The sequence below is a fragment of the Theropithecus gelada genome, chromosome 6 (genome assembly GCF_003255815.1).
Source record: "Theropithecus gelada isolate Dixy chromosome 6, Tgel_1.0, whole genome shotgun sequence".
Lineage (NCBI taxonomy): Eukaryota > Metazoa > Chordata > Mammalia > Primates > Cercopithecidae > Theropithecus > Theropithecus gelada.
The window spans coordinates 91,060,567-91,073,604 of record NC_037673.1 but is presented as its reverse complement, the minus strand read 5'-3'; the positions used below and the strand labels follow the sequence as shown (position 1 = coordinate 91,073,604).

Genomic DNA, 13,038 nt, shown 5'->3' with positions numbered 1-13,038 from the left:
ACACATGAACACAGGGAGGGGAACGATACACACTGGGGGCTGTCAGGGAAGGGAGAGTGTTAGGAAAAATAGCTAATGCATGCTGGGCTTAATACCTAGGTGATGGGTATTAGGTGCAGCAAACCACCTTTTACCTATGTAACACGTTTACCGATGTAACAAACCTGCATACCCTGCACATGTACCCTGGAACTTAAAATAAAAATAAAAGAATGTCCCTGCCCTCATGAAGCTTGTGTTCTTCAAGGGAGACAGATGGTAGGTAAACAGATGAAATAATTAGTATTACTACGCAAACAACATGACAAGGTATAAAGCAAGCAGAATGATGGAGCTGGCACACTGAGTTAGAGTGGTTGGGGGAGACATCCCTGAGGAGGTAACAACTGAGCTGAGAGCTAAAGACAGAATAAGCCAGCCATGTAGAAAGCAAAGGGAAGGGTGTTCCGGGCAGATGAAACAGAAAACATAAGACCCTGAGGTGGGAAAAGACCCTAGAATATCTTTAATTTTGTTTGTTTGTTTGTGAGACGGAGTCTCGCTCTGTCACCAGGCTGGAGTGCAGTGGCGTGATCTTGGCTCACTGCAACCTCCGCCTCCTGGGTTCAAGCGATTCTCCTGCCTCAGCCTCCCAGGTAGCTGGGACTACAGGCATGCACTGCCACACCCAGCAAATTTTTGTATTTTTAGTAGAGATGGGGTTTCACCATGTTGGCCAGGATGGTCTTGATCCCTTGACCTTGTGATCCGCTTGCCTCGGCCTCCCAAAGTGCTGGGATTACAGGCGTGAGCCACAAATATCTTTAATTAATGAGTGATTTCTTAATAGTATTCAACATACTATACTCCCCCAGTGCCCAACATAGTGCCTGACAGCTAGTAGGTACTTAATGTTTGTTAACAAACACAATGAACAGTATTAAATACTACATGGTGATAAGACCGGTGTAGATTTAAAAATTAAGATGCAGGCCAGGTGCGGTGGCTCACGCCTGTAATCCCAGCACTTTGGGAGGCCAAGGCGGGCAGATCATGAGGTCAGGAGATTGAGACCAGCCTGACCAACATGGTGAAACCCCATCTCTAATAGAAATACAAAAATTAGCTGGGCTTGGCGGCATGTGCCTATAATCCCAGCTACTTGGGAGGCTGAGGCAGGAGAATCGCTTGAACCCGGGAGGTGGAGGTTGCAGTGAGCAGAGACCCTGCCACTGTACTCTAGCCTGGAGACAGAGATAGACTCTGTCTCAAAAAAAAAAAAATTAAGACACAATATTTTCCATAAACTTTGTAACTTGATGTAAGCAAGTTGCTACATTATTTTTCTTCTCTGAAGAGATTTCAAGAGTAGTATTCCCACACTCCCTAGAGCAACATTCTCTCATTTTAATGGATATGGATGAATGAATGGCTATAAATTTTCAAATGCAATTTCTAGTGTGCAAATGGGAGAACATTCTCTAACATCAGAGAATATCAATGAAATACAATTTGACAGATGTGCTCATGATTAAAGAAAATTACTTAAAATCTTATTTGCATTGAGTACTTGGAATATTTTTTTTTTTTTTTTTTGAGATGTAGTCTTGCTCTGTCATCCAGGCTGGAGTGCAGTGGCACGATCTTTGCTCACTGCAACCTCCGCCTCCCGGGTTCAAGCGATTCTCCTGCCTCACCCTCCCAAGTAGCTGGGATCACATGTGTGTGCCACCACAGTCAGTTAATTTTTGTATTTTAGTAGAGACAGGGTTTTGCCATGTTGGCCAGGCTAGTCTTGAACTCCTGACCTCAGGTGATCCACCGGCCATGGCCTCCCAAAGTGCTGGGATTACAGGCATGAGCCACCGCACCTGGCCAATACATTTTTATACTTGCTATATTATAGATAATTTGCCCACATGGCCTTTTTGCTTCTTGCTGTATACTTTTCTGTTTTTACCCAATGAATTTTTTTTTAACAAAAAACATTCACTTGTCACTCCCAAAGTTTACTCTGTACAGAAGAGGTGCTACCTACACTTCACTAGTACAATTATGCTTCATTCCTAAGAGTAGCAAAATAAATGACACTGCTTTATGAAAATAGCTTTTGTTATAAAACAGATTTTTAAACTAGGGCTTTTCCACACATGAACTGGAAACTTCCATAGCTCTGTAAGTGAACAGGCAAAACGTTCTTGACAGTCATGTGATGAAGGCAGGTTTAGTTTTGAGTTGGTCTTCAGCTTGAATGAGGGAAGAAAATTCAATATGATTCTGGACCAGAAAATACATGGAGAAACTTTAGTTAGGCCATTCTCTAAAGGGCTTAGGGAGAAGGAATTTGTTTCATGGTTATTATAAGTTTGGGGGAGTCACAAGATTCTACAAGTAAATTTTCTCATCTCTAGAAAGCTAAGCTGCCTTACAAATACCTATCACATGTGTACCTGTGTTTGGCTGAATACTGATTCCTGTTTAAGGACAGTAAAACGTTTCAAGTAGATGACTGCCTTCTGTGACCCTTTCTTTATGTATGAATAAATCTAAGCATTTATGAATCTGCAAATTTCTGAATCATTAAGATATAAAGAGCTTTTCATTCTGTCAACAATGCTAGTTATCAAGTTTTGATAAGTGTCAAGATTCCTATAGTTATAAGCAACTGCTGTAAGAAATATCTGAGGCTGTTCATGCAAGTCACCAAGCAGCATGATCACAGACTGTTGGAAAAATATTATACTTTTTCTTCATGTAATTGCTTATTAATTATACCACCTACCGAGCATGGCATCTGTCTCAGCACACATAGCATAATAAAATGCTCTAATATTCTTAATTTCTTTTTCTGTAAATCTTCCAGTGCAGTTTTTTGTATAAGAAGAGTAATAATCTACAGGGTGCATTTCTGACAAAGGTGACCACTTTGGGATTTTGATAGCATCACGAGACACCTAAAAATGGGAGAAAAAACTTAGTTATGCTAGCAAAATAGTGCTATTTCTTTCCTCCAATAAGTATGTATAGTGAAATCAACAATGTTTAATTACTTAGAATAGTAGAAAAGAACAGCTGTAAATATGTAAATAAAATAGTAAATCAATACATAAATTAGGAACAAATTGTTAATACTATCATAACAACAGAAGGTATATATCAATATCTGTATATATATCATGAGGTAGTGGTAAAATTTTTAAAAATTATACAGGCCACCGAAAAATATGAGCTTTATTAGACAGTACATGCTAGTCCAGAAAAGTATCCAAGCACTTTAATATACAATTGTGTGACCAAAACTTCAGAATCAACAACCTAAGAACATGGACTCCTTTTCTCTAATAATTCACTAGTAAGAATGACAATATCTAGTGAGATACGCAAGTGCTTGTCAAAAAAAAAATATGACTTTTAAACACATATAAATGCTTACTTACAGTGCTGGTAAAAAGCAATTAAACTAGATCTTTAATTCACATTTATATTTTAGTTACATAACTTTCAAAAAGTTCATTTACTTAGTATTTGGTTGAAAGTCATTTAACTGATTTCATTTGGCTAGTAATAACTCCAGACAAATTTTTGAAAATGAAACCACTTAGAACTTTTAAAGAAGATATAAAGTATCTAAAACACTGACATTATTTTATTTAAAATAGGATGGACTAAATAGTGTTTCTGAGTAGTTTTTTTAGACTAACTTTTATTTCTTATTTCTGTAGGTTTTTGAAGAACAGGTGTGGCTGCATGAATAAGTTCTTTAGGGTGATTTCTGAGATTTTGGGGCACTCATCACCCAAGCATTATATACTGTACCCAATTTGTAGTCTTTTATCCCTCACCCCTATCCACTTTCCCCCAACCAGTCCCCAAAGTCCACTGTATTATTCTTACGCCTCTGAGTCCTCATAGCTTAGCTCCCACTTAGGAGTGAGAACATACAATGTTTGGTTTTCCATTCCTGAGTCACTTCACTTAGAATAATGGTCTCCAATTTCACCCAGGTTGCTGCAAATGACTCATTCCTTTCTTATGGCTGAGTAGTTATTTCATGGTCTATACACCACAATTTCTTTATCCACTGGTTGAGTGATGGGCATTTGGGCTGGTTCTATATTTTTGCAATTGTGAATTGTGCTGCTATAAATGTGTGTGCAAGTATCTTTTTCGTATAATGACTTCTTTTCATCTGAGTAGTTACTATGTAGTGGGATTGCTGGATCAGATGGTAGTTCTACTTTTAGCTAAGGAATCTCCACACTGTTTTCCATAGTGGTTGTACCAGTTTACATTCCCACCAGCAGTGTAAAATTGTTCCCTTTTCACCACGTCCCTGCCAACATCTATTTATTTTTATTTTTTTGATTATAGCCATTGTTGCAGGAGTAAGGTGGTATCACATTGTGGTTCCAATTTGCATTTCCCTGATCGTTAGTGATGTTGAGCACTTTCTTATATATTTGTTGGCTATTTGTATATCTTCTTTTGAGAATTGTCTATTCATGTCCTCTTTTTTCTCTGAGATGGAGTTTCGCTCTTGTCACCCAGGCTGGGGTGCAATGGTGCAATCTCGGCTCACTGCAACCTCCGCCTCCCAGGTTCAAGTGATTCTCCTGCCTCAGCCTCCCGAGTAGCTGGGATTACAGGTGCACACCACTACACCCACTAATTTTCGGTTTTTAGTAGAGATGGGGTTTCACTATGTTGGTCTGGTTGGTCTCGAGCTCCTGACGTTAGGTGATCCACCCGCCTCAGCCTTCCAAAGCGCTGGGATTACAGGCGTGAGCCACGGCACCCAGCTCTATTCATGTCCTTAGCCCACTTATTAATGGGATTGGTTTTTTTTTTTCTTGCTACTCTGAGTTCCTTGTAGGTTCTGGATATTAGTCTTTTGTTAGATATATAGATTGTGAAGATTTTTTCACACTCTGTGGGTTGTTTACTATGCTGATTATTTCTTTTGCTCTGAAGGTTTTTAGTTGAATTAACTGATTAGTTTTAAAAGCAACTTAAAATTGATTTAAGATTACACATTTCAAAATACAGGTAGACCACGCATCATGTGGTTTGATATGCATGAATTTCAGTTATCACAGTTTTGTTAAATAACAGCAGTCCCCTAACAAAATTACTCTGGTAGACCTCAGTTACCAGGGTATGTTAACTGTGACTAACCGCAAAAAGTACAAACTTTCACATTGATATGCTGCTAGCTCTTTAGTATAAATCACTGAGTATACAACAGATACGTATGCCATTCAGTGACTAATCATGTTGTTTCTTTTAAAATGTGTCAGTGATTAGTTATCTGGTACATGCACAGACAACAAAACATGTACTTGTATCCTAGTGATAAATTAATGTGACACTTTATAAAAAGGGATAATGAAGAGAAGTCAACAAAGATGAACATACAGTAAAAAAAGGAAAAGTGACAAGGCTGGAATTTAAATTCAAATCTAATGTAAATGAAGTTATAGAAGAAACAGCTGAGCTGGGAATGTTGACACTGCTGTCATTCAAGAGACATTAGAAATATAGCCAGAGGAACTGAGTGAAGGCACATTTACCAGCATAAATGAGGAAGGTTGTTGTGAAGAAAAAGATAAAGATGCACCACAGAAAGCAATATTGGCAAAATTTTTCGCATTAAAGGAACTTGGAGATATATCATTACATTGAAAGTGCAAAAGCTAAAATGTTGGAAGGTAATCCAAATTTAGAAAGAAATAATGACAATTTGCCAAGTCTTAGAGAAGATGTTTTCTCTGTATCATAAGTTTTATGATGAGAAGGCAAGCACTCTTCAATCTACTGGTAAGTTTTTTTAACCAAAAAAATTCCCGCTTTAATTCTCAGTGTTTCTAGCATTTTCATTATTATGTACTACATAAATATTAGTTTATTTTTTCTTTTCCATTTTTAACCAAAAGTAACACAATTTAAAATATTTTGATAAATGTTTTTAAAGGTGCCAGAAAATGGTCATTTTTCCCATTTATTAAGGTTGTTTTATATGGTTTCAGCTTGCATGGTCATTTTTACAATCTGGAACAGTGCAAAGTGAGGACGGCCTACATTTCTAAGAGAATGCCTTTTAGTTTCTCTTTTTATAGACATATCCTTGGCAAATGTATTCAATCCAGAAGTACGCTTCTGACTTTTAACACTTATTTTATTTCTGTAAAACTGTCCCTCTAGTTTTTATCTAACTAGTTATTGGTCAAGTTTGAATACACAATTTTCAATTTTTTCTTTAAAAGTGATAATAAAAGAAACAATGGGCGAATACCCATAAGCCACATATTTAAATCTAATTTTGAGCACACACAATGTAGTTACTTACTTTTCCAAGCCAATAAAGAGATGTGTGAAATGTTGAAGATCCAAAATTTTCTCCAGAAGATGGTGAAGGGTAAGGGTGTGGTAAATTTAATCCCAAGTAAAGAACAAATGGTTCAGTGTAATTAATTGCTTCCTTTCTTAACCAATTTATTGCTTTGTCTGTATTCTGCCAATCCCTTTCCATCACTCTGACTTTAGTCCTATTATGGATAAGATTAACCATGGGTCTGCCTTCTTGTCTGAGTAAGAAAGCAACATCTCTTGTCCATGCTTCCACACGATTACTGAGGGAGCAAAAACACACGTATATTGTCAGGTATATTAAAAAGTTTTAAAAACGTACTAAGCATACATTAAGAAAACAACATGGAAAACAATTTTTAGGTTCAGTCTTGTAAATGTTCAGAATAACTATATTAGATCTAAAAAAGAAAGTTATTGAGCATTACAGATTAAAAAAGTAGAAAAAAAGCCAAGAATCGAATATTCACTTATGTGTTCTTTAAAACTACAAAAGATTATGTAGAATGGTTAACTTTTCTTATAGCAAGATATTTAAACAAAATGTTTCAGATTTCTAGTATTTCTTCTTTACTAAATTTTCTAACATTTTTATTTTTTCGCTTAGAAGATATTATTCCTAACCAAAGCTACTATAATTTCCTTTTATCACTGAATATTTATAGTTTTAAAAATATACCTACCATGTATACTTCATGTGTTGCTGAAGTTTCAGGTTTAAAATTGTTTCCAGCTCTATCTTTTCTTATTAAAAGAACAATTTTAACTATAATCTGAGCTATCTAAGCTAAAAGTGATATAAATTTCATATCCATTATAAACTAGAGATATTTTCTTTATTACTGATTTACAAGTTAAATGATTCAATTAATTCACTTTCTCAAACAAAAAATTAATTCACTTTCTCTCAATCTTTATTTTATCTGACTGCTTGATTTTTCTCAATCAAGCTCTAAGCATATGTAGTTGACATAATTGGTTGGATAGCAGTCCTAGGCATTTCTAGAAAGTTTGCTTTTTAAGTTTCTGTTGAGATAAGTATCTCTGAAGTGCTCTATCAATAGAGAAAAGTGTTTTAAAAATCCAGATACCAACTCATAAACAAAAAATATTTTATACTAAAACATAATACTGCTCTTAAGAGAAATTGCAATCCATATAAAATGACTAATAACCCATACATAAGTTAAAATAGAAAAATTTTATACCCTGCCTTTTGAATGCAGGTAAATACATTTAAATAGCTACAATAAAAATTCATTTTTCTTTTAGATATTCAATATATTTTGATAAAAACAATAAAAACCATAATTTCAGCAGAATTATATCTATCTAACAGATCCTAATTAATTCTAACAGATGGGAAACCCTAAAATAGGAAGTTTTGTATTCATCACACTATCAAAACAATCTGACATTGGTGTCTCATCTTTTGCTTAAATCACAGCTAAACTTACTATATGTGACGATTACTATTGTTGCAGAGGTGGAATTTTAGGGGTTTATAACACCAGCAGTATGTGTGGTAGAACTCAGATTCTGAGAGAAGGAATAGGACACTGAGATTTATATAGTGTGTTTAGGAACCAAAGTACTTTCTTTTCAGGCAAAGAGTATTACATGAGAAAATATGGCTGAGAACCTATTACAACAAGCAAGCTTTTAATACAACCTAACTAGTTGCCACTCTTTGGATTAACTCAGGTTAGACTATTGTCCTGACTATGCTAACTGACCTAACCACTGGACTTCACGATGTAGTCTAGACCATGAGCGAGTCTAGGCTATGTCAAGGAAAGATTTTCAAGCCTTGAAATACGGCTATATTGAACCCAGTTTGCTGCATCTTTTGCTACAACAGTGATTAAGTGTGACATCATTTAACCTTTCTGGTAATAAATTTATGCCCTCTCCCTATTTTTTTTTTAACTGTGTTCCTGAGATTCTTTTAACCAAGGTCCCCTTAAGCATAAAATGGCTCAAATCAAATTAATTTTGGCCTACTCTAATCATTATGGCCAGATTTCAAACTTGGCTTTATAACTAAACAATATGCGATTGTCCTCTAACTAAATAATATGTGATTTCTCTATTATCTTAGTGGTATCCTCCCTTGTCTTTTCCTAAGTATGGCTTTAGCGTGATTCCCATAACTGCTGGTACTTAAGTAGAGTTATAACAAGCGATTTCAAGCACTGCTAAGGCAGCAGAGACAAGATTATGGTTAAAGGTAAAAGGTATTTTTACCTTTCTCAAATTTTTTCACTTCTTTGATTAGTTGACCCATGTTCACTGTGCCTAAAGTGTAAAATAACAATTTATTTCTTTACAACTTAGTGAGGAAGAACATGAGTATAAAGTGATGTATTCAGTAGATGAATATACCACAGTACTTTAAAATCATTTAGCACTTTTTAATGTATTCAAAAATATTAATAATTATAATTAATGACTCTCCATTCTACTTTCACTACTCCCTGGGCCAGCCCAACCTTCCTGGGCCATCATGAAGCACAATACGAGCAGTAGATGCAGCCTAAGCAGTAGGCTGCTACAGGAGCGGCAATTCTTAGTCCAGAAAGTCTCTCTTTCCGGTCCAAGGTAGCCTCCAGTCCGTGAGTCCGACGAGTAAAATATGGAATGAGAATATGAATATGGAACTTCATAATCTATTACAATTACAATAATAAGATAACTCTTTTGACATTATAATTCTCTCTACTAACCAGTGTATCCAGACCCTTCTTATAAGAGTGATGGTCTCTTAATCAGGCTAAACCATTGCACCTGGAAATCATATCGTTCGATCATATTCTCAGAGCTACTTCTTTGTCTCATTGTTCTAAGTGTTCTTCCCTGCCACCAGTAATTGCTATAACTTCTTCCAAATATAAGCTTTCTAATTACTTAACCACTGGGAGTATTTTGAACCAATTTTTTACCATTCCATTTCTATGTATTTTGTCCAGAATACCAAGACTATGGTTTCAATCAGGACAATTGAAAGGGCCTTGAATCAATGAGAAGGATCCAAAACTACCTGTGGCTCAGATATTTTATGATTCAGTGGCTGTTCTCAATATAAATTTACCCTGCTGCTTCCAATAGGCACAGCTATACAATGCATAGTTTCCTCTATGCCAGCATCTCTCAAAGTATAGTACAGGGATCCCTGAGGATTCCCAAGACACTCTCAGCGAGCCCATGAGGTCAAAACTATTGTCATAATAACAGCAAGATGATATTTACCTTTTTCATTCTCATTCTCTCATTACATACAGTATGCAGTGAAAGAGACCACTCTGATCTATCCTGAGGTAGGAGCCCAGATGTGAAGTATATCTATCTCAAGGAAGATTGTCTTCTATAAACTTAGAGAGGCTTCAATGTTTCCTTATATCATGCCCCTCTTGAGTGGCCCAATGTCTACTTCAACTCTTTATAGAAATGTAAGAGGGGCTTTTCTTCTCAAAGGGATACAAATAATAATCATGCATTGCTGATAAAGACAGTCACAATTTGTTACACCTTGTCCTACTTCCACCAGAGGTCCAGTTCTTTATATCCTTGCTACTCCAAGTGTGGTCCATGGACCAGCAACATCAGCAGCTCCTGGGAGCTCCCATAATTCCCACATGTTGTGGGAGCGACCTGGTGGGACTCATCATAATTGAATCATGGGGGCAGTTTCCCCCATACTGTTCTCATGGCAGTGAATAAGTCTCCCAAGATCCGATGGTTTTATAAAGGGTTTCCGCTTTCACTTGATTTTTCATTCTCTCTTGCCTGCTGCCATGTAAGACATGCCTTTCACCTTCCACCATGACTGCGAGGCCTCCCAAGCCACATGGAACTGTGAGTCCATTAAACCTCTTTTTCTTTATAAATTACCCAGTCTTGGGTATGTCTTTATCGGCAGCATGAGAACAGACTAATAAACCATCCTAGACTCACTGAATCACAAAGGCATCTAAGAAGATGCCCAAGTCATTTGTATGTATATTAAGGTTTGAGATGCACAGCTTAAGAATTTTTTTCTGCAAAAATCCTCAAATTTTAATCAAAATTCAATCAAAATGGAAGATAATCAAAATGGAGCTTCCACAGTAGCCTATAAATAGGAGAATTATTCTACCTTGGTTCAATTCCAGAAAACAGTTGATAGCCAAATATACTATCCAACAATCAGCAGTTTAATTATTTTTAACAACAAAAAACTCCTCACTAATACAAATGAAAAACAAAACTACTTAACACATTACCAACTAATTATTACATAAATTTGTATATTTGGCATTACTGTGTGGGTTTTCTGTGGCAGTGTGCTAAATTCTACTGCTAAAATATTGGATACAATCAGTTTACAAGTAGTACAGGATTAGTTTACATAGTAACAATTATATCTGAAAATATATACCTTAAAATTGATGATGAGAATATGACAGTTTTCTTTCCACATGAAGTAGGAGCCTAAACATAAACCTTCAGCTTCCTAAGAGTCTACTGAAGATGATTAACTATCTCAGACTTAGACTTCTGTAATCTCTCTCTTTTTCTCATTGTTGATGAGATTGTAGCAGCTAATTTGTTTCTGGTAAATCTCACAATAAAAAAATTAGAAAAACGATGATTCTGAAAAATTCCCTTGCAAATTTCTGTATTGACCTAATAAATTCTGTAGGAGAAAAAGGAATCTATATTCATTCCCATTAAATGCTCTTTTCTGGACTTGGTGTGGGGGCTCACACCTGTAATCCCAGGGCTTTGGGTGGCCGAGGTAGGAGGACTGTTTGAGCCCAGGAGTTTGAGACCAGCCAGGGCAACATAGTGACACCTTGTCTCTACCAAAAAAGAAAAAAAAAAAGAATTTTAGCTGGGCATGTTGGTATGTGCCTGTGGTCCTAGCTACTTGGGAGGCTGACTGGGGAGGATCACTTACGGTCAGGAGTTTGAGGCTGCAGTGAGCTATGATCCTGCCACTTTACTCCAGCCTACGTGACAAAGTGAGATCTCATCTCTTAAAAAACAAAACAAAACTCTTCTCTCAAATTTGAGAGAAACACACATACAATTTTTAAAAGGATTTACAAGGCTGTCATCCATCTTCTTTACATATGATCACTCACAAAAGCAATCTGTTTTAGTTGAACGAATAACACCTACCCTGGCAAATTCAGGTTGGGACATCATTTTTAAATACACATTATTTAAATGCTCAAAATATGCATGCTTTCACATTTATTAGTTTTATTAATTCCAACCATTTCATTTTTTGGTAAAATTACAATAGCTGGTGCCCCTTAATCTTTTCTTACTCATGGGTTTCTTTGTAAATATGATTAAAATCACAGATTTTTCTCTATTAAACAGTAACACTAATTACATCACAAATTATATTGGTTATGTAATAATAATAATAGTAAATATATTTCAAAGAAAAGTTTTCTTTGCAAGTGTGTGTGTGGAGGTGAGTATTCAGGGATTTTATCTTATGAAATCTCATCTAGCCATTTTCTGGTCTGCTCGTGAATTCATCATTGTGGAAGCACTAATATTTACAACTTTGAATTCCTAGATGACTATAGCCCTTGACAGGGTATACATGTTTAATGTAGCCTGAGCTTAAACAAAGGCAGCCTTTTTGATTCAATTAAAGAAATAATGAATACGTACTACATGCAAGACATTGATCTAGGCAGGTGTTTAATGAGACTTGCTAAGCTAACAAATTGGTATTTCCACCTCATATCCACTCAGACATAAAACCCTCCTACTATTGTACTTTTAAAAATAAATGCCAAAGGCTATTTTATGGAAAAAACAACTGTAATAAAATACTTCAGCTATGAATCTAAAAATGGTTTAGATCACGTTCACCATTTTATATCCAAAAGGAGATGATTTTTCTTATGCTTTTACAGTAATTAACATATCAATTTGACTATAACATTTACAATTTTTGTAAACCTTTGTTTTTTAATATTATACAGAAAATGTAACCCAGACAAAATGTCATCAAATCTGAAAAAATAAAGCAGGTGGGTTATTCCCAGATTATCTGTTGTTAATAGAACTTACTAAGCAGTCATTACAGTGGACACATCACCATATCCACAGCTCTTGCTGAAGGAGTGACCTAGTTGGCCACATTATGTAGGATTTATCTCCCTTTCTAGCCTGTCAACTGGCCAGGTGTGGGCACCTAACCTAAACACTAGCACTTAACGTGGCCAGCACTTAACTTATGATGGAGTCTTGCATGAAATATAAGTTAGGACTATCATCCCTATTTATAGAATTTAAATTTAGAAAGAAAATAATCCAGAAACTGGAGGTTTTTAAGATGCAGCTACAAGGTAGAGACAGTCAGAAAGGAGATGGAACTTGAGCCAAAAAGAGTGTGGCAGGTCAAAGTTGGGTTTGGAAGTGATACAGCTGAGAAGACCCAGAGTCTGGGTACTTTTTAAGAGGCAGGGTTTCACCATGTTGGCCAGGCTGGTCTCGAACTCCTGAGCTCAAGTGACCTGCCCGCCTTGGCCTCCCAAAGTGCTGGGGTTAAAGGCATGAGTTACAGCGCCTGGTCCTAATCCAAAAAACTTAATGAAAATAATCACCATATTGAGAGTACTAAGTGAAAATCTCGGTCAATTTTTAAGTCTCAGAATAGATGACATGAAAAATATAAACTTGGCT

The 13,038-nt window shown here is 36.1% G+C and overlaps 1 protein-coding gene across 2 annotated transcripts in view; it reads right to left on the bottom strand.

Annotated features, from left to right (window-relative positions):
- ARSK (arylsulfatase family member K) overlaps nucleotides 1-13,038 on the bottom strand; it is a 48,448-nt gene that overhangs the window by 15,741 nt on the left and 19,669 nt on the right. For both annotated transcript variants that reach the window (XR_003119848.1, XM_025388181.1), the window contains exons 4-5: nucleotides 6,326-6,608; nucleotides 2,762-2,933 (exon numbers count right to left, since the gene is read on the bottom strand). Coding sequence is in view for 1 of the 2 variants with exons in the window: in XM_025388181.1 (XP_025243966.1) it covers nucleotides 2,762-2,933; nucleotides 6,326-6,608 (455 nt within the window). In the remaining variant the exon portion in view is untranslated. The remainder of the gene's footprint in view (nucleotides 1-2,761; nucleotides 2,934-6,325; nucleotides 6,609-13,038) is intronic.